Source organism: Ranitomeya imitator, chromosome 5 (genome assembly GCF_032444005.1).
Source record: "Ranitomeya imitator isolate aRanImi1 chromosome 5, aRanImi1.pri, whole genome shotgun sequence".
Taxonomy (NCBI): Eukaryota; Metazoa; Chordata; class Amphibia; order Anura; family Dendrobatidae; genus Ranitomeya; species Ranitomeya imitator.
In genome coordinates this window covers 566013403-566035685 of record NC_091286.1, presented here as the reverse complement: position 1 = coordinate 566035685, position 22283 = coordinate 566013403, and the positions used below count along the sequence as shown (strand labels likewise).

Sequence of the window (22283 nt, the reverse complement as noted above, 5' to 3'; positions counted from 1 at the left end):
AGGAGTCTGCCTTCTCCATCAGGGGCTCCATCGAACACTAGGTAGCCGCTTAGCTACTCCCCTACCTAGGCACATCCGGCCCTGTGACACAGTGGGTCCATGAACCACATGCTCACCTGCGACATAATTGTTCTTGTAATCAAGTTGTTAAAGTTCTGTTCAGATGTTTCTTACTTTGTTGACAGCACTGATTTTGCATGTTTGACTGCAAAACACTAAAGAATAAAATTCCAGAATTGTTATGGGGTAAATAAATACTAACTCACACAGACATGGAAGAAGAGGGCAACTGCTCTTTAAAAATTAAAGTAATACTTTGCTTGACGTTATATATGTAACAAAACCCTACAATTCTATACCCAGAGTTCGCTGTCACATTGTACACCTTTCATCAGCACGATCACTCCCCATTATCAGGAAGGCAAAAAAAGAAGGGGCGCCTATCACAATAGAGACCACTCACCATTATCTGACCCTAAGTGCTGAAAACATTCCAACAGGAGCTACATACTATAAGTGCTGCCCGCCTGTGAGAGGACACTGCAATAAGGTATGCTTATTCTTTCTGAAACATCATTAGTTAACTGATAGACATATCATTTTCCTTTTATAAATAAAAATGAGTCCAGTCTCGGTTCATCTCTAGTGTCACTTGATTTTATAATTTGCATATAGCCTCTGTAGAGCGGAAAGCTAGTTCCACCTGCTAGATATAACAATACTAAAAGTTAAAATCGGCTCTTTAAAGAGGACTTTTAGCCATATTTTTCATGTTGAATTGGACACATAATGTAATAGTAGCTGAATAAAATCCTCCTCTCAATACTTTAGAGCAGGCTTCTTAGTGTGTGAGCTGTAATGACAAGCAGCTCTGAACTCTTGGTCTAACCTCCTACATGTTGAAAAAGTGATATGAGAGGAGAAGAGTGAATAGAAGGGTTTGTAGTGTGACACAGCTAAACTCAGTCGTACTGTCTGTCACTTCCACACTGTCTGCCAGGACCTTAACTGAAAGATGTTAGTCATCTGTGCTCAACTTACAGCACTTTCTAATCAAGCAGGAGGTTAGACCAGGAGATCAGAGCTGTATTATTAGATCTCACACACTGAGAAACTGACTCTAAGCTTTGTTGGGGGCGCATTCTTCTTTCTCTTCAGTGTTGCTGCCTGCTTATGAATGGGCAGAATCATACAAAAGGAAGTACACCCCACAGTGGAAATTCTCTGATAACACCCACTTGGACTTAACAAAAATTAACTCATTAGGTGCCAAATACTTTGATTGCTAATATCTCCACCACAAAGAGGCAAAATAAAAAAGTACTTTCAGCTCTGCAGTCACTATTACATTGTATATCCAGTTCAACATGAAATACAGTGGGGCAAAAAAGTATTTAGTCAGTCAGCAATAGTGCAAGTTCCACCACTTAAAAAGATGAGAGGCGTCTGTAATTTACATCATAGGTAGACCTCAACTATGGGAGACAAACTGAGAAAAAAAAATCCAGAAAATCACATTGTCTGTTTTTTTAACATTTTATTTGCATATTATGGTGGAAAATAAGTATTTGGTCAGAAACAAAATTTCATCGCAATACTTTGTAATACATCCTTTGTTGGCAATGACAGAGGTAAAACATATTCTGTAAGTCTTCACAAGGTTGCCACACACTGTTGTTGGTATGTTGGCCCATTCCTCCATGCAGATCTCCTCTAGAGCAGTGATGTTTTTGGCTTTTCGCTTGGCAACACGGACTTTCAACTCCCTCCAAAGGTTTTCTATAGGGTTGAGATCTGGAGACTGGCTAGGCCACTCCAGGACCTTGAAATGCTTCTTACGAAGCCACTCCTTCGTTGCCCTGGCGGTGTGCTTTGGATCATTGTCATGTTGAAAGACCCAGCCACGTTTCATCTTCAATGCCCTTGCTGATGGAAGGAGGTTTGCACTCAAAATCTCACGATACATGGCTCCATTCATTCTTTCATGTATCCGGATCAGTCGTCCTGGCCCCTTTGCAGAGAAACAGCCCCAAAGCATGATGTTTCCACCACCATGCTTTACAGTAGTTATGGTGTTTGATGGATGCAACTCAGTATTCCTTTTCCTCCAAACACGACAAGTTGTGTTTCTACCAAACAGTTCCAGTTTGGTTTCATCAGACCATAGGACATTCTCCCAAAACTCCTCTGGATCATCCAAATGCTCTCTAGCAAACTTCAGACGGGCCCGGACATGTACTGGCTTAAGCAGTGGGACACATCTGGTACTGCAGGATCTGAGTCCATGGTGGCGTAGTGTGTTACTTATGGTAGGCCTTGTTACATTGGTCCCAGCTCTCTGCAGTTCATTCACTAGGTCCCCCCGCGTGGTTCTGGGATTTTTGCTCACCGTTCTTGTGATCATTCTGACCCCACGGGGTGGGATTTTGCGTGGAGCCCCAGATCGAGGGAGATTATCAGTGGTCTTGTATGTCTTCCATTTTCTAATTATTGCTCCCCCTGTTGATTTCTTCACTCCAAGCTGGTTGGCTATTGCAGATTCAGTCTTCCCAGCCTGGTGCAGGGCTACAATTTTGTTTCTGGTGTCCTTTGACAGCTCTTTGGTCTTCACCATAGTGGAGTTTGGAGTCAGACTGTTTGAGGGTGTGCACAGGTGTCTTTTTATACTGATAACAAGTTTAAACAGGTGCCATTACTACACGTAATGAGTGGAGGAAAGAGGAGACTCTTAAAGAAGAAGTTACAGGTCTGTGAGAGCCAGAAATCTTGATTGTTTGTTTCTGACCAAATACTTATTTTCCACCATAATATGCAAAAAAAATGATAAAAAAACAGACAATGTGATTTTCTGGATTTTTTTTTCTCAGTTTGTCTCCCATAGTTGAGGTCTACCTATGATGTAAATTACAGACGCCTCTCATCTTTTTAAGTGGTGGAACTTGCACTATTGCTGACTGACTAAATACTTTTTTGCCCCACTGTATATGGTGAAAGCTCCTCTTTAGCAAGCCTTGCCAGATAACTTAAGATATGGCATTAAAATTTAGTAAATATGTATAAACAGTTTTAGTTGTCTCAGCGATTTGGTTTCATATTGACAATAATTGACTTGTGTGTGCAAATAATAAAAATATGGAATTCCTAACCTTACCACTAGGAGGCGCTGTGGAATGCACTTTTGCAGGGCAACATAGACATGGTGGTATCTGATCACTCACCATGCACACCAGACCTCAAGCATCTACAAGATGGAGATTTCCTAAAGGCCTGGGGAGGGATTTCATCTCTACAATTAGGTGAGAAGATATGTTGTGGTGGGGATGAGGATGAAGAATACTCCACAAATATAGAGAATCGCTTTAGGTTTCTTATCTCACTCTCACTGTGATGTACACAGGGTTGTCCCTTTTTTGGACTTCTGCAAGGATCCGGGGGTTTTCATTGCCAGACGTATCCCGTATAATGAGCAGCAACCCAGCCAAATTATGCAACATGGAAGATCGCAAGGGAACCATTAAAATAGGGTGCGATGCTGACCTGGTCATTTGGGATCCAGATAGTAATTTTCAGGTAAGTAAAATAGTGGGTACTAAAGACATTGCTGCATTTTCTGTATATGCCGCAGTAAAATGTAGGAATTAGGACGTGCAAAACACTGTATACCAACATTTATTCCTTATCTACGGATCATTTAATATTAATAAATAATGCAACTAGATGGAAAGACCAGCAACTCCACTAAGCTTTATTACGTACACAGTGAACTATTTTTTTAAATCAATAATGAGATTTTTATTATTTAGCCCTATTAGAAGCTTACATCTATCTCAAGTACTTACGTAGCCCCTATCTGTCCCCTGGAGAAATAGTCCTGTCCCCTTCATTATTACGTGTTGACAACCTGCAAAGGACTCTATAGACACTAACATTAGCAAACAAGGGTGGAGGACTCATGGAAAACGATAGGAACAACAAGCTTCTGTCCTGATTGGAAGCACCCAACACTATTGCCAGGGGCCCTCTCATTCCTCCTATGTTTCTTACTTTGTTCCTTATCTATGCCCCGGATCTATCTGCATGTGTCTTATTATTGTAATTCTCGGTTGTTTTTTAGGTGCAAGAGAAGAACATTTATCATAAAAACAAGGTACCAGTATTAATGGTTATGTATGACCATAGTCTCAGCCACAAAATGTCATCTAACAGATTCCTAGAATATGTTCTTCATATGCTCAGTGTTGTAGTAAGGTCTCATTCAGGTCTCTATTTTTTAATGCCTACAAGAAAAAAATCATATAATTTTTTAGTGATGAACGAGTGTACTTGTTGCTCGGGTTTTCCTGAGCACTCTCGGGTGGTCTCCGAGTATTTGACTGCTCGGAGATTTAGTTTTTGTTGACACCGCTGCATGATTTACGGCTGCTAGCCAGCCTGAGTACATGTTGGGGTTGCCTGGTTGCTAGGGAATCCCCACGTGTATTCAAGCTGTCTATCAGCTGTAAATCATGCAGCTGCCGTAAGGAAAACGAAATCTCCGAGCAGTCACAAATACTCAGAGACCACCCGAGCGTGCTCTGGAAAACCCGAGCAACGAGTAAGCTCGCTCATCACTAATAATTTTCCATCTTTGAGTTTTCCACATACAAAAAAAATATTTAAAAGCTCCTGCTACCATCACACAGTAAAAAAACACACAGCATCCAAGTGCTATAATGTACATTTTTATCATGGACCCATTCATTTGAATTGGCAATCCACAGATTAGATCAAAGACTTGTCTCCATTTTTGGTGTTGGGGACCATCAGTCCCCAAAAAAACTGGACATGTGAAAAGCCCAATAGACTATTATGTGTACGCATTCTGTCCACGAAAAACAGAGAACATGTACATGAAAAATGTATGTCTGATTGAGGCCGTAGAGAAGATGATTTACTGGAGTGGGCGGGGGTGTTTGGTTTAGGTGGGCTCTTTAGAAAAAATCATTACAGTTTTTGAGATTCAACCCAATGTCCTTAATTTCAATGCTAGTGTTCTACATCCTTTCTTGTAGACTTTCAAGAAAGTCTTGGTAATAATTATGTTTTCTTACTTAGTAGAGACTCAGATATGCTCCTACATGCAAGTCCATACAAGTCAACTTACCTGTAGTATTGTGGAACCTCAGATAAAAACAAAATGAGCAAATATATTATATTTATTTACTTACTGCAGAGTAATAGTCCATGTGAATAACATAGGATACTTAGCTAACATTGTTTTGATAAAAAAAAAAACCATAAAAGCCTTCCCACCACGACCAGGTGTACCCCAATCGGGACAGTACCTAACTCTTGTGCTTCACCTCACTATGTGTCAGAAGACATAGACATAGATAAGGGCAGAATAGGATATGGGTCCTCTCTGTTCAGACACCCCCTGTAGAAAGCTATATAAACAAAATGAACAGCCCAAAAGGGGAGCGGCGACCATGTTTGTACGTGTAATGTATAGGTGTCGCAGTGTGGCGATTAAATTTATATAAACATATGTTCTGGCACAAATTTTTGGGGTTTTGGTTTAGTTTTTTGTGCTTTGCACAAGATAGTGCGTGGCTCCCCTTTTGGGGTCTGTTCACTTTGTTTATATAGTTTTCCACGGTCAAGTGTCTGAATAGTCGGGACCCAGGTCCTACTCTGTTCTTATCTATTGCTATGTCTGCTGACACATAGTGAGGTATAATACAAGAGTTAAGGTACCGTCACACTGGACGATATCGCTAGCGATCCGTGACGTTGCAGCGTCCTGGCTAGCGATATTGTCCAGTGTGACAGGCAGCAGCGATCAGGCCCCTGCTGTGCTGTCGCTGGTCGGGGAAGAAAGTCCAGAACTTTGTTTCGTCGCTGGATCTCCCGCTGACATCGCTGAATCGGCATGTGTGACACCGATTCAGCGATGTCTTCGCTGGTAACCAGGGTAAACATCGGGTTACTAAGCGCAGGGCCGCGCTTAGTAACCCGATGTTTACCCTGGTTACCATCGTTAAAGTAAAAAAAACAAACACTACATACTTACCTACCCCTGTCTGTCCCCGGCGCTCAGCTTCTCTGCACTCCTCCTGTACTGGCTGTGAGCACAGCGGCCGGAAAGCAGAGCGGTGACGTTACCGCTCTGCTTTCCGGCTGACCGGCGCTCACACCCAGAGCAGAGAAGCACAGCGCCGAGGACAGACAGCGGTAGGTAAGTATGTAGTGGTTGTTTTTTTTACTTTAACGATGGTAACCAGGGTAAACATCGGGTTACTAAGCGTGGCCCTGCGCTTAGTAACCCGATGTTTACCCTGGTTACCGGCATCGTTGGTCGCTGGAGAGCTGTCTGTGTGACAGCTCTCCAGTGACCAAACAGCGACGCTGCAGCGATCCGGATCGTTGTCGGTATCGCTGCAGCGTCGCTTAGTGTGACGGTACCTTTAGGTACTGTCCTGATCGGGGTTCACCTGATGGTGGTGGTGGGATGACTTTTACTTTTTTTTATCAAAACAATGATAACTAAGTACCCTATGTCATTTATATTTACAATTACTATATATTTATTTACATACTACAGGGTATTTGCTCATTTTGTTTGTATTTTAATGTCTGCTTGTTAAATGGCCACAGTGTGGCTCAATTATTTTTGGTTTTACTGTAGTATTGTGGAAAACATGCAGTCAGTGGCCATCTGCCATGCATTGTGGCTATGTTGTAATGCCTTAATAGGGCAACAGAAAATGAACCCCTTCAAGACCTTTGATGTAAGTTTACATCGTGGTCAGGAAGGGGTTCACAACCTATGACATAAACTTATGTCATAATAATAATAATCTTCATTTTTATATAGCGCTAACATATTCCGCAGCGCTTTACACACATTATCATTGCTGTCCCCATTGGGGCTCACAATCTAAATTCCCTGTCAGTATGTCTTTGGAATGTGGGAGGAAACCAGAGTGCCCGGAGGAAACCCACGCAAACACGGAGAGAACATACAAACTCTTTGCAGATGTTGTCCTTAGTGGGGCTTGAACCCAGGACTCCAGCGCTGCAAGGCTGCTGTGCTAACCACTGCGCCACCGTGCTGCCCATGTCATAGTGATTGCATCCAGGAGCTCAGCTTAAGAAATAGCTGAACCCTGGATGTTACTGACAGGAGCGGTGCCTGCACTGCCCCGGGCCAGTTAATAATCAATATGCCACAATCGATATCGATCGCAACACTTAGGAGGCTTAGAGAGGGAGGGGGCTACCTCTCCCTCCAATCTGCGCCCCCACAAAGTCATCGCAAGGGCTCGATTGTTGCCATAGCAACCCTAGGTCATCATGTTGATTTCCAGGTCAGTTATAGCAAGCCTGTTAGATCGTACTGAGAGCATGGTCTAAGAGGCTTCTGTCAGTGCAGCACTTACAGATGTAACTTATTGAAGTGCTAGTGCATTGTAATCCATTGTACCAGCGATTAGCATCATAACATTTAAAGTCCCTTAGAGGGAATAAATAAAAAAAAGAAAAAGTTTTACAAATTGTAAAAATATTTTTAAAAAGTCACAAAATGAAAAAAATATTATACCAATAAACAGATAGATTTATGTAAGAACAAAAATAAGAAAAAAAAGTACACATATTTGGTACTGACAAGTCCGTAACGACCCAAGCTAGAAAACTGTCACACTATATGTCCCCTTCAGTAGACACCGTAAAAAAATTTAAAAAAAAACTAGGCAATAAACTATACTTTTTCATCAGACCGCAGAACAAAAAGTGAAATAAAACGCGATCAAAAGCTTGAATGTAAATAAGAATCTTGTCCCGCAAAAATAAGCCACCATACAGCTCCATCAGCAGAAAAAAAAAAAAGTTCTAGCTTTCAAAATATAGAGATGCAAAAACAATTCCTTTTTTTGAAAAAATAGCTTTTATTGTGTAAAAGCGACAGAACGTAAAAAAAGATATAAATATGCTATCACTATAATCGTACTGACCTAAAGAATAAAGCGGCCTAATCAATTTTACCACACGGAGAATGGCATGAAAAAAAATTTCTGCATCACTGGTTTTTGTTCATTCTGCCTCCCAAAAATCGGAGTTGAAAGCGATCAAAAAATGTCATGAGCTTGAAAATGGTACAAAAACCCGTCAACGTATCCTGCAAAAAACAATCTCTGAAATACGTTATTCAGGGGGAGCTCCTGACAGAAGATTCTTTATAATAAGACAGATGGAGGCACTGTGGACGTTGTTTGGTCTATAATCCGGTGGTGTCCGTCTTTTTAGGCATGCACAAAAGCTTGGTAGACCACAGATTTGTGAATGTTTGAGAAGAAGGACACTGTTAACAAAGGCAAGATGGAGTCCAGAGTAACTTTGCTGCCTTATATAGTGAAAGGATCCCTCGGGGGGTTCATTTGAATCTTGTTATTCAGAGATTTCGATGGAAACCCAGATGAAAGTGCTCAGCGTAGAGCGCCGGATAAATGTGATCCCAAATGTTATGTAAAATGTTCTCAATAAAAGCTTCAGCTCAATCCACAAAAAAGCAAGTTACTGGTAACACAAAGACTCTGGAAAAGTGAAATGGCTCCTTATCCCCCTCTCCCTTCTGAGTTCCACAGTGTACCTAACTACAGTTAGCATCCATGTTTGGTATTTCTGTAGGGAAGAGAGCCCACTTAATTTATGGGGTCAATGTCTCCAGAACCACAAGCTGGTCACAGTGTACGGCCACTACAAACTACAATTTATGGGCTCTACAGGGTACTGGTCAATACAACGGCAGTTTGCAATTTCCACTCTCCAACAGTCACTGCTGCCTGTTTCTGAAAAACACCCATGGAGCTAAAATCAGCACTACACCTGGAGATAAATACTTAGACGGGTGTATTTTCCAAAATGTGGTCACTTAAGGTGGGATTTTGCTCTTCTAGCACTTAGTGGTTCTGTATTTGGAGTTCGCAAACTATTCTACGAAAATTTGTCCTCCAAGAGTCAAATAGCGCTCCGAGTCTCGCCGTATGACTAAGCAGTACCATGCAGCCACATATGGGGTATTGCCACATTCTGCAGAAATTGTGTGACACATTTTGGTCCATTTTTACTCACTTCTCTGTGTGAAAATGTAGAATCTGGGGCTGAAACAAAATTATTGTGGTAAAAATGTAATGCCTGGTATATAATTCTGTGACACTCATATGGTGTCAATATGATCACTGCACCCCTAGATGAATTCATTGAGAGGTGTAGTTTATAAAATGGGGTTTCTGCTGTTCTAGCACCTCACGGGCTCTGCCAATTTGACATGGCACCCATGGCACCAAATGACCTTTTGTGGCTTACCCTCCTTGTGGAGTGTGTCAATGACTGCCTCCGGGATATCTGTGAAGTCAGCAGTCTTCCCCATGATTGTGGAGCCTATTGAAACAGACTAAGGGACCTTTTTAAATGCTTAGGAAGCTTTTGCATGTGTTTTTTGTTAATTATTCAAATTTATTGAGATAATGACATTTGGATTTTCATTGGCTCTAAGTCATAATCATCAACATTAACAGAAATAAACACTTGAAATAGATCACTCTATTTGTAATGACTATATATAATATATAAGTTTCACTTTTTGTATTGAAGAACTGAAATAAATTAACTTTTTTATGATATTCTAATTTTGTGAGAGGCACCTGTATTTCATGATCCGTATACAGACCATAATGCCAAAACTAATAGTGGTTCTCCTGAACTGAGCTTACCGCCTCAGACACTTGGTATTGTGTTCTGTATACGGACCATGAAATACGCTTTTATGAACTCGGCCTGAAGGTGGAATAGGACTGTACATGGTCACTTAAATGCCTGAAGTTAGAATAATAGAAGTAAATTGCACCCAGAGAAGAGACCTCAGCAGGCACATCCATTATGGTTGCATTGTCCTAGCCCTGTGATTTTTGTAATAATAGTGGTCATAAGGCAGTCCAACTCTTATACTGCTTCTGTGTTTTTCAGCTCACACCTTACCTGGGATTCCTACTTTGGGGACAAGTTGTGGCAACTGTTATTCGGGGAACTCTGGTCTATTACAAAGGCAAACATGTCCCCCAACCTACAGGACAGCTGATTCTCAATCACATTGTGGACCCACAAGAACCTATCTCGCGATATTACTAAATAAACCACATTTACACTTGTGACTAGTTTATTAGAAGTTATTGGATCAATTATTGCATGTCCATCTACTTTGTAGTATCCGCCATTTCACTATACATTGAAATGTCGACTTCAAAATATCTGTTATACATTAACATTTGTCTAATCCAGCATCTACATAGTAACATACATAGTAACATAGTAACATAGTAACATAGTTAGTAAGGCCGAAAAAAGACATTTGTCCATCCAGTTCAGCCTATATTCCATCATAATAAATACCCAGATCTACGTCCTTCTACAGAACCTAATAATTGTATGATACAATATTGTTCTGCTCCAGGAAGACATCCAGGCCTCTCTTGAACCCCTCGACTGAGTTCGCCATCACCACCTCCTCAGGCAAGCAATTCCAGATTCTCACTGCCCTAACAGTAAAGAATCCTCTTCTATGTTGGTGGAAAAACCTTCTCTCCTCCAGACGCAAAGAATGCCCCCTTGTGCCCGTCACCTTCCTTGGTATAAACAGATCCTCAGCGAGATATTTGTATTGTCCCCTTATATACTTATACATGGTTATTAGATCGCCCCTCAGTCGTCTTTTTTCTAGACTAAATAATCCTAATTTCGCTAATCTATCTGGGTATTGTAGTTCTCCCATCCCCTTTATTAATTTTGTTGCCCTCCTTTGTACTCTCTCTAGTTCCATTATATCCTTCCTGAGCACCGGTGCCCAAAACTGGACACAGTACTCCATGTGCGGTCTAACTAGGGATTTGTACAGAGGCAGTATAATGCTCTCATCATGTGTATCCAGACCTCTTTTAATGCACCCCATGATCCTGTTTGCCTTGGCAGCTGCTGCCTGGCACTGGCTGCTCCAGGTAAGTTTATCATTAACTAGGATCCCCAAGTCCTTCTCCCTGTCAGATTTACCCAGTGGTTTCCCGTTCAGTGTGTAATGGTGATATTGATTCCCTCTTCCCATGTGTATAACCTTACATTTATCATTGTTAAACCTCATCTGCCACCTTTCAGCCCAAGTTTCCAACTTATCCAGATCCATCTGTAGCAGAATACTATCTTCTCTTGTATTAACTGCTTTACATAGTTTTGTATCATCTGCAAATATCGATATTTTACTGTGTAAACCTTCTACCAGATCATTAATGAATATGTTGAAGAGAACAGGTCCCAATACTGACCCCTGCGGTACCCCACTGGTCACAGCGACCCAGTTAGAGACTATACCATTTATAACCACCCTCTGCTTTCTATCACTATCTATCTAACAGTCATTTATCAGCATGGTCATTTTGCTTGGCCTGTGATTTCTATCTTCCGCTCAAATGCTGAAAATCTTCAATGATATTTTCCAGATTCACAATATTGATGGTTCATTTTTAGGATAGGCTATCAATATCTGATCATAGAGTGTTCAACTCTTGGCACACCCACTGATCAGCTGTAACCGGCGCCATATGAAGTTCTTGGATACTGCCAGAACAAGGCAGCTCTGTCAAAACTATAGTAGCCGGCTGGGTACTATAGATCCACCCCTAGTACCCAGCCACGACCACTATAGAAATGACAGAGCTGATGTGTTCTGGCAACATCCAAGAACTTTCGGACGTTGCTGGTAACACCTGATTGGCGGGAGTGCCAGGTGTCGCACACCCCTTGATGAGATATTGATGACCTATTCTAAAGATAGGCAATCAATAACAAAAGCAATGTCCAACCCTTTTAATACCTTGATCTTCTTACACCTTCCAGTGATTTGACCTTAGTAATATCAAAATACTAACAAGAACACCCTCACGCTAGGCCAAAGGTAATAAAAATATATAAACTTTATTGAAAACATACATAAAAACAATACATAAAAAGATTGGGGCAGTGACCACAAGTGCAGCAGCAACAGTGGGACCCACACAGGAACAACCTCTGTATAAAGATGTATATAGCAGTAACATGGAAATAATATGAGTCTAGCTCAATATTACGTGAGTATGGATAGGGTGCAACAATAATACATGTGGAACATGTAAAATATAAAAAATAACTGTTTGCATAAAACATAACATAGATATGTACACGGATATCCACATTGCACCCATAAAGAAGGAGAAGTCAGCTAAACAGCCTAACATCAGCCATAACGATACTGCATAGATATAAAGTATAAATATAATTACCAGACAGGAAGACCCAGGGACCCACCACACCCGACGCGCGTTTCGCACTGAAATCCAGGGGACGAAGCATTTTGGCCTAGCGTGAGGGTGTTCTTGTTGGTATTTTGATTTGGTTGTACCTTCTTGGCCCTGTAAGGGATACTATTCGGTGTTTTCTTATATCAGCAAATTAACCGCTTTATCAAAAAACTAATTATTGATCCTAATAAATTGGCCACTAGGAGTAATCTTGAACCTTATTGTTATCATAAGCATCTAATGGTAATATTTATATAATATGTTATCAGTGCTCTACATTATTACACAGAAATCCAACATATATTAAAAGATTTGTTCTAATTTGCACTGTAACCTACAAATGAGTGGATTTCTTTACTACTGATATACAAATTCTTCACTGGATACTTTTGATAAAGCACAGAAAGCAGTCCCGAATCGCTGTCCTGCTGAATAATGGAGTATGTACTAATACAATCCCGATTATGACCTTGTAAAACAAAGTTCCATATTGTATAATCTCCGTCCTTAATACAGGAAGCATCCACTTTGTCGTTCTCTTTTTTTGTCCTATTGAAAACTATACAAATTTGTTCTCAGAGTTGGACATAATATACACGACAGTGACAATATTGGATAAAAATGATCAAAGAGCGCCTAGTTCCTTATGCTGAATGTCATTAGTAAGGTTCAGTGCAGTGTGATCTTCACAGTGAGCAAAGCCCCTGTCCCCATGAGTACTGGGGGTCACAGTATTGTAGAGATACACATTTCAGATGAAGAAGAAATCTTTGCCCTAAAATAAAGCAGAAAAATAGAAACCCTACCTCATGATGGGAGTCATCCTCGCAGATTTGTACACCTGTTGAAGCAGCCATGACAGTGTGTGACTACTCACATGCAGGACATCTATCAACGTGGAGCACACACCGGGCTTTCGTAGTAACAATGGAAAATACAACACTGAAAACTTTCACATGGCCAGCAATAAAGAAAAGCTCTAATGTTACAATGAACAGAGATGTAAAAACAATGATAGTTTAAATGGGTTTTACTTACCTTTAGCTCACAGAGAAATTTTCTTTTTTTTGTTTTAATGCATCAACAATTTTGGCAAAAGTGACAGCACGACACAGAGCAAAATGTGTAATCAACAATTCCAAACTAATAATTGTGTCATTTTTGTAAGTTTCTGAGGATATAAAATAAAGCTGACAATATATTTGCAATATGTCTGTACGTAGTATAATTATTACCAAACTACTGCGGCTCTGTGGAGTCTGAACAAGGTTGACCTATTAATACAACATCTTCCTCCACTCTTCAACATTGAAATTGCATCAAGGAAAAGTCTTGGCGTTCTGGAAATCCAAGGTTTGATAGACATGTTATTCATGTGCAAATCATAAAAAATGGAAACAACATTTTTAAAACATGACCATTGGGTCTCCAGACCAATCTCCGGCTATCATTGTATCAAAGACAAACACGGGACTTAGCGCTGGAGAGGATAGACCTTCATTCCAGCCTCCAGGGCCATTTTGCATTGCACCATGATAGATTTTCAGTGAGATTGCATAAGGTCAATGGGCATGTGGCCAACGCCACGAAATTGCCTTCACCAAGTAATCTCACTCCAGCCATTCTAATTAGATTATGGTGTGGGGCGGCATAATGTACAGTAGTCAGATCCCTTTAGTCCTAATGCCAGATACTCCAATAGCTCGGTGTTACATTGATTTGTTCATGAAACCAGGTGTACGGACATTTTTCTAAAATGTTCCAGGTGCTACTGTGAGCGTCTTGTGTGGCCTAAATGTGTTTCCATTGCCTGCAGTATCTGCAGAATTGTCTCTGATCAAGCACATCTGAGACATCATTGGTCGGCAATTGCAGATCAAGCTGCCAGCAGTGGATCTTGCTGATTCACCCAAATGCATTCATTGTGGCAGAACATTCAGGCACCGATTAAAACCTCATTGATAACAGTCAAGCGTGTAAGTGCGAGTTTGTTCCGATGAGTGTATTAAACATCTCTATTCTGTCTGTATGCAAAACTGATAGCATAGGGGCAGCACACTGACTAATGCAATTCAATGTGGTAGTTCACATGAACATTTTAACACATAGACTGATGATACATGTGTGAAACATGGCAACATGCACTACTTTGATCCGTATTCCAGATCAGAGTCGACCATTATAAGGCAATAGGTACATAAAAAGCAGGTAGTATATGGGTTACCATCCACATGTCATGCGCTTTTCACAGATGCATTATAATTATTAACATAGGAAACTGTAATTGGCCTTGATTATTTATGAATTTGTTCATGCAAAAAAACTGATGCCATAAGGATATACTAAATAGGCATAGATAGTACTCGTACATAAAAAAACAGGCACAACAATTGCATATGGATGACAATTGGGATGAAAAATTGTCAATTTTTGGGGGGATGTAAAGCGGATGATTTTTCAAACACTCATGTTAATCCGGCCTAATGATCACAAACAGTGTAAGCACAGTACTTGCTCATTACATGTCAACATTGTGGGGCAGCCAAAAGTTGGATTTCCACCGTGTAGAAACAAAGGAAGGAAAAAAAGATGGAAGAGATAGAAAGTGCTATGTAGGTGTAGATTGTGAAATGGTGCATAAGAGCAAAAAATAAAATTAACACATCAATGGGTAAAGACTTACCGGAAGGAGTTTGTGGAAGTCCGAGGCACAACTTCATGTACATCGATATCAGAGTCTGATAATATTGCCTGCAGCAATGACCATCCAATCTGGACATAAAAAAACGCTAAGCAATAAGGTTTCTCAAAGGATAAAACTAGAGGACACATTTTCATGACAATGCTCAATGTTATAATCCAACCTGAACCCAATGACCGGTATAGTGAAATATGTGATGAAGGCCATAACTACAAACCGAAATGTGTTGTACAGTATATCCAATAAATCAAGCTTTTATTTCACAATATCGGACAGTTTAGTTTAGCTTTGGATCATAACATTAGTGTTCATCATCGCAAAAAGGTGTCCAGTTTTATGCTTTGTAAACCACAATATTTCGGCACGACCTTGGAAGTTACACAAGATTGCTAACTGTTTCAAAGCTTGTCAAAAACAGAAGAAAAAAAAGAGGACATACAACTAACCGGGGATCACCAAAAGAAAAAAAAAAAAAAAACAATAATAATAGTACTAAATAATTTTTATTAAGGTCAAAGAAACAGGACATAGCACACATTAAAAACATTTAAAAACCAAACAGGTACATCCCTGAATAGGGAATACCCCCCAAGACCAGATCAAAGCTAATACTCTAATAGAGATACAAATGTATCACAGCTAATACATGACATGGCAAATAGATGGTATATGAAAGGCACATGCAAATATACAAACAATTGCTGAGGAGCAGAGAAATACAATCTGCCCTATATACACAGAGTTGTTATGGCCATAACAAGTACAAAAATATCTATATAATACAATACATAAACAATAGTGCTATTGTGCGCATACAAACAAAACGCCCAAACTGCCAGACAGAGACCACGATTGAAAGGTGTCATATACAGGGTATATAGCATCAGCAGTGTAAGGTGAACCAGAAAATACTAAACCCTGCAAAATAATGGGTATATATCCCCCAGTAAAGAGTATATAGATGTAATACCTGCCTATCAAAATAATCTATATGAAGCAAGGAGTAATATATACACAAAATAAGCGATAGCTGGTAGAGCAGGAACTGGTGCATACATGCATCTGAAGTATACACCCCATAACGTGGTCTGTTATCAAAAGATGAGGCAGATTGCAAAGGCCCTATAAAGTAAATGTCAGGGCTGTAAAAATACCAAACAAAGGAACCCCTATCACTATCCTAACTGCCAACAGGCAGTGGTAAATGAAGAAGGAGGCATACAGGTACGCACAACACTAAGCACAGAAGACAAGGCCATATGCGCCAAAAACAAGGGGATGGTTGCCCAAAAACGGGACCGGCGCTAGAGCAGCATGCCACTGGTCAAGGGGGGGACAAAAAAGAGCCCAACGCGTGTCGCCACAGCGTGGCTTCGTCAGGAGTTGCTCGTGACGAAGCCACGCTGTGGCGACACGCGTTGGGCTCTTTTTTGTCCCCCCCTTGACCAGTGGCATGCTGCTCTAGCGCCGGTCCCGTTTTTGGGCAACCATCCCCTTGTTTTTGGCGCATATGGCCTTGTCTTCTGTGCTTAGTGTTGTGCGTACCTGTATGCCTCCTTCTTCATTTACCACTGCCTGTTGGCAGTTAGGATAGTGATAGGGGTTCCTTTGCTTGGTATTTTTACAGCCCTGACATTTACTTTATAGGGCCTTTGCAATCTGCCTCATCTTTTGATAACAGACCACGTTATGTTGTGTATACTTCAGATGCATGTATGCACCAGTTCCTGCTCTACCAGCTATCGCTTATTTTGTGTATATATTACTCCTTGCTTCATATAGATTATTTTGATAGGCAGGTATTACATCTATATACTCTTTACTGGGGGATATATACCCATTATTTTGCAGGGTTTAGTATTTTCTGGTTCACCTTACACTGCTGATGCTATATACCCTGTATATGACACCTTTCAATCGTGGTCTCTGTCTGGCAGTTTGGGCGTTTTGTTTGTATGCGCACAATAGCACTATTGTTTATGTATTGTATTATATAGATATTTTTGTACTTGTTATGGCCATAACAACTCTGTGTATATAGGGCAGATTGTATTTCTCTGCTCCTCAGCAATTGTTTGTATATTTGCATGTGCCTTTCATATACCATCTATTTGCCATGTCATGTATTAGCTGTGATACATTTGTATCTCTATTAGAGTATTAGCTTTGATCTGGTCTTGGGGGGTATTCCCTATTCAGGGATGTACCTGTTTGGTTTTTAAATGTTTTCAATGTGTGCTATGTCCTGTTTCTTTGACCTTAATAAAAATTATTTAGTACTATTATTATTGTTTTTCTTTTGGTGATCCCCGGTTAGTTGTATGTCCTCTTTTTTTTCTTCTGTTTTTGACAATACTTTAGTCTGACATACCCCGGGTAGATCCCAGTTTGTTACAAGGATGATGGTGCCCTCCACCCTCCTCTCTTGCTAATCTGTTTCAAAGCTTGGTGGTTATGCTGCAGAATGACAAGAACAATTGTTTTGCACACAACAGATACCAGCAGTTTTGGAATTTGTAGACAGATATAACTGTATACCAAAAATTCACAACAATTTTTGGTCCAAGGGCCACACTGCCATACTGAACAAATCCTAAAACCGGAATAATATGTAATGGGGGTAATTACATGAATACATCACCAGAACCACCATTAGTACATTAATACATCACCAGGACAGAATTCTGAGTATCTGAGGAGGATTTGGAGAGTTTCTGCTAAAACAAAATCAGTGTGAACATATGCTAACTTAAACTGAGTTTTTGGAGAAGAAACTCGCTAAATCCTCATCATAATCTCTAAGATTTGAGGATTTTTACATTTTAACATAGCCATGATACACACCAAAAGAACGGAGTACAGAAACACCACCAAAAATGTAAAAAACAAAAATTATTTTATTAATAAATAATATCACATATAAAGGTGATGAGCGCCTGCCTGGTTGCTAGGGAATCCCCACATGTACTTATGCTGGCTAACAGATGTAAATTATTCAGCTGCTGCAACAAAAACTAAATCTCCGAGCACAAAAAAATATTCGGAGGACCCCCGAGCGTGCTCGAGAAATCTCTAGTAACGAGTATATTCGCTCATCACTAATCATTACCCTTTTGATCAAGCTTCCACACAAAAGGCGTGTCAAGGGGGCAGCAAGGAGCTGAGCGGACACTGCCATCTTCTATGGGTGAGCTGGGTTATCTCTTTATGACCTATGAATCTGGTGATTGTTGTTACTGCATGCATCTTGATTACTCACCAGCCTCTCTGTTATTTATGTACAGGGTGGGCCATGTATATGGATACACCAGGGTGGGCCATGTATATAGATGCACCTAAATAAAATGGGAATGGTTGGTGATATTAACTTCCTGTTTGTGGCACATTAGTATATGGGAGGGGGAAAACTTTTTAAGATGGGTGGCGGCCATTTTGAAGTCAGCCATTTTGGATGCAACTTTATAAATGGCCCACCCAGGTGTATCTATATCAATGGCCCACCCTGTATTATTTCTATTCAGTACCTTTTTGATACAGGAAAGATATATATCTTGGTACCGTGTTAGCCAGTAGATAGAAAAATATTTAGAATTGAGAGTCCTCAGTGGTTGATACCTTTTTCAGTTAGCCATTAAAAGGTATCAACCACTGAGGACTCTCAATTCTAAATATTTTTCTATTCACTACCTGTAATTTGTAATATGTTCCCACTTACCCTTGGTTACTCAGGTGCCCAATCTCTCCTTGATGTACCAGTTTGTTTCCTCAACTTTTTCTCCTTCCTGTGCCATAGTGTATGATATATTTTGATACCTTTATATGTGATATTATTTACTAATGAAATCATTTTTGTTTTTTACATATCTGGTGGTGTTTCTGTACTCCATCCTTTTAGTGTGTACACTTTTTGGGAGTATTCTACATTTTTTTCTATGAAATTGGGTGACTCTGTATTGGGAGTGAGGTACTTTCCTCTCTTGACCATTGTGATATATACTGCTTATTTGACTCTTGTCTTAAACATAGCCATGATGCATGTTTTGGATTTGTAGTGACATGGGGATAGTGCCACCGGGGCTTAGGTCAGAGGAGCTGTTGTGAATTCTGCTCTTGGGCTCCCTCCGGTGGTTATGAGTGGTAGTGCTGCGGTAGTTGGATCACAGCATTTATCAGGTGTATCTATTTTTTGCAATTTGGGCTGGGCTATTTAGCCTTGCTTGTTCCTTTAGTCAGTGCCAGTTGTCCATTGTTTTTGGAGGATTCACATCCCTTCTGGTCTCTCCTGTTTGCTGTGCTTTTCTTCAAAGATAAGTCCTGACTTTGTTTTTGCTGTCCACCTGCTGTGGACCTTATAGTTCTGTGCATTTTCATGTTTTTGTCTTGTCCAGCTTAGTCTGTGAAGGATTTTTTGCAGCCTAGCTATTTCTCTGGAGATGCAGATATACCCTCCATGTCTTTAGTCAGATGTGGTGTTTTGTATTTTCTGTGGTGGATATTTTCTAGTGTTTTAATACTGACCGCATAGTACTCTGTTCTATTCTTTCTTTTTAGCTAGTATGGCCTCCTATGCTAAATCCTGATTTCATTTCTGCGTATGTTATTTCCCTCTCCTCTCGCAGTCAATGTTTGTGGGGGGCTGTCTTTCCTTTGGGGATTTTCTCTGAGGCAAGATAGGTTTCCTGTTTCTGTCTTTAGGGGTAGTTAATTCTTAGGCTGTGTCGAGGGGTCTAGGGAGTGTTAGGTACCCCCCACGGCTACTTCTAGTTGCGCTGTTAAGTTCAGGGTTTGCGGTCAGTACAGGTTCCACTTTCTCCAGAGTACTTCTCATGCTGCTCCAAGGCCACCAGATCATAACAGGGAGCTAGCCGGAAACGCAAGCCCATACACACGGAGCGTGAAGACTGAGGTGTGTAGAGCCATTCACGTGACCACAGAGGGTGGCGCTACCCACCAGTGGACGGAGAGAAGACCATGGTGCAGAAAAAGATGCGCAAAGCGAATAATGAAGTCAAAGCAAAACCAAGGGTCAGAAGCCAGACAAGTACGAGGTAACCAAGGGCAAGACAGATGAGTAAACAGGGACGAGCCAAGGGGTCAGAATACCAGGAAGGACAAAGCAGTACTGAGCAGGAAGACAGAGACAGTAGTAAAGGGACATACTGGGTCATACACAGCGAAACGCACGCAGCGGAACAGCGATTACAGACGAGTAACTGGGGTCAGCAATCTAGCCGAGTAAACAGAAGTATCACCGACACTGGACCCAGGAACTACCAGCATTAAATAGCCACCCCAGAACCAAAGAGAGGTGGACAAACTTAACCCTGACATGACCAGGATGGAGCAAAAACCGCTCCGACCTGAGAAATGACAGGATTGCTATATGTGTAGAAGGTCAGAACCACCGTCAGCTCATGAGTATGGCACCAAAACCACTATTAGTTCATGAATGCAGTGCCAGAACCACCATCAAAATATGAATTCAGCACCAGATCCATCGTCAGTACATGAATGCAGCGCCAGAACCACTGTGAGCATATGAATGCAGCGCCTGAACCACCATCAGTACATGAATGCCTTGCCAGTACCACCATTAGTACATGAATTCAGTGCCAGAACCAGTGTGAGTACCTGAATGCAGCACCAAAACCATCATCAGCACATGAATGTTATGCTATAAACACCATCAGCACATCTATCAACTACCGGGCTTAGTACAGCAATCAATTGCAATGTCAGGTCAGCCCCATATACAAGCATATTGCATGAACCTACAGCTCCCAGTATAACCTTAACCAATAGTAAGGAGATGATGGGAGTTGCTGTTATCAGTTATCAGACTCCGAACTATACAGGAACCACAGTACTGATGATACGCAGGCAGGATCACAAATACTCACATCCAGGTACCTTAACCCCTTCACGACATGCGCCGTACTAGTACTGCGCATCTCGTGTCCCCCCCTTTGATGTGGGCTCCAGCAGTGAGCCCACATCAAAGTAACGACATGTCAGCTGTTTTTGTACAGCGGACATGTGTGCGCAATAGCGGCGGGTGAAATCGCGATTCACTCACCTCTATTAACCTGTTAAATGCCACTGTCAAACGCTGACAGCGGCATTTAACTACTGCTTCTGGTCGCGTGGCCGGAAATGAGCGCATCGCTGACCCCCGTCACATGACCACCCTGTGGTCGGCGCTCATAGCAAGCCTGCATTTCAGCTACATAGCAGCGATCTGATGATCGCTGCTATGTAGCTGAGCCAATCCAGTGGTGCCAGCTTCTAGCCTCCCATGGAGGCTATTGAAGCATGGCACAAGTTAAAAAAAAAAGTTTTTAAAAATGTGAAAAAAATAAACAAAAAAATATAAATAAATCACCCCCCTTTCACCCCATCCTAAATAAAACAATAAAAACAAAATCAAACCCACACATACTTGGTATCGCCGCGTTCAGAATTGCCCAATCTATCAATAAAAAAAAGCATTAACCTGATCGCTAAACAGCATAGCGAGAGAAAAAATTGAAATGCCAGAATTACGTTTTTTTTGTCGCCGCGACATTTCATTAAAATGCAATGACGGGCGATCAAAAGAATGTATCTGCACAAACGTGGTATCATTAAAAACATCAGCTCGGCACACAAAAAATAAGCACTCACACGACGCCAGATCACGAAAAATGGAGACGCTACGGGCATCAGAAAATGGCACTTTTTTTTTTTTTTTAAACAAAGTTTTGGATTTTTTCTCACCACTTAGATAAAAAATAACCTAGACATGTTTGATGTCTATGAACTTGTAATGACCTGGAGAATCATAATATCATGTCAGTTTTAGCATCTAGAGAAGCTAGAACGAAAGCCAAACAAAAAAACAAGTGTGGGATTGCACTTTTTTTTGCAATTTCACCACACTTGGATTTTTTTTCCTGTTTTCTAGTACAAGACATGGTAAAACCAATGATGTCGTTCAAAAGTACAACTCGTCCCGCAAAAAATAAGCCCTCACATGGCCATATTGATGAAAAATAAAAAAGTTATGGGAAGGAGGGGAGCGAAAAACGAAAACGCAAAAACGAAAAAGGGCTGCGGTGGGAAGGGGTTAAAGATGACATCTCTTGAGATTTACATAGTTACATAGATTGGAAAAAGACCTAAGTCCATCAAATTCAACCTTTCTCCGCCCACTGTACATTTTGTCACTATATTAACTATAA

The 22283-nt window shown here is 40.8% G+C and overlaps 1 protein-coding gene across 1 annotated transcript in view; it reads left to right on the top strand.

The window, feature by feature from the left end:
* LOC138680879 (allantoinase, mitochondrial-like) overlaps nucleotides 1-10184 on the top strand; it is a 94759-nt gene extending 84575 nt beyond the window's left edge. The window contains exons 8-12 of the mRNA XM_069768095.1: nucleotides 364-550; nucleotides 3158-3296; nucleotides 3398-3570; nucleotides 4115-4147; nucleotides 10006-10184. Of these exons, the coding sequence (XP_069624196.1) occupies nucleotides 364-550; nucleotides 3158-3296; nucleotides 3398-3570; nucleotides 4115-4147; nucleotides 10006-10167 (694 nt within the window). The 3' untranslated portion in view covers nucleotides 10168-10184. The remainder of the gene's footprint in view (nucleotides 1-363; nucleotides 551-3157; nucleotides 3297-3397; nucleotides 3571-4114; nucleotides 4148-10005) is intronic.
* Nucleotides 10185-22283: the final 12099 nt, after the last annotated feature.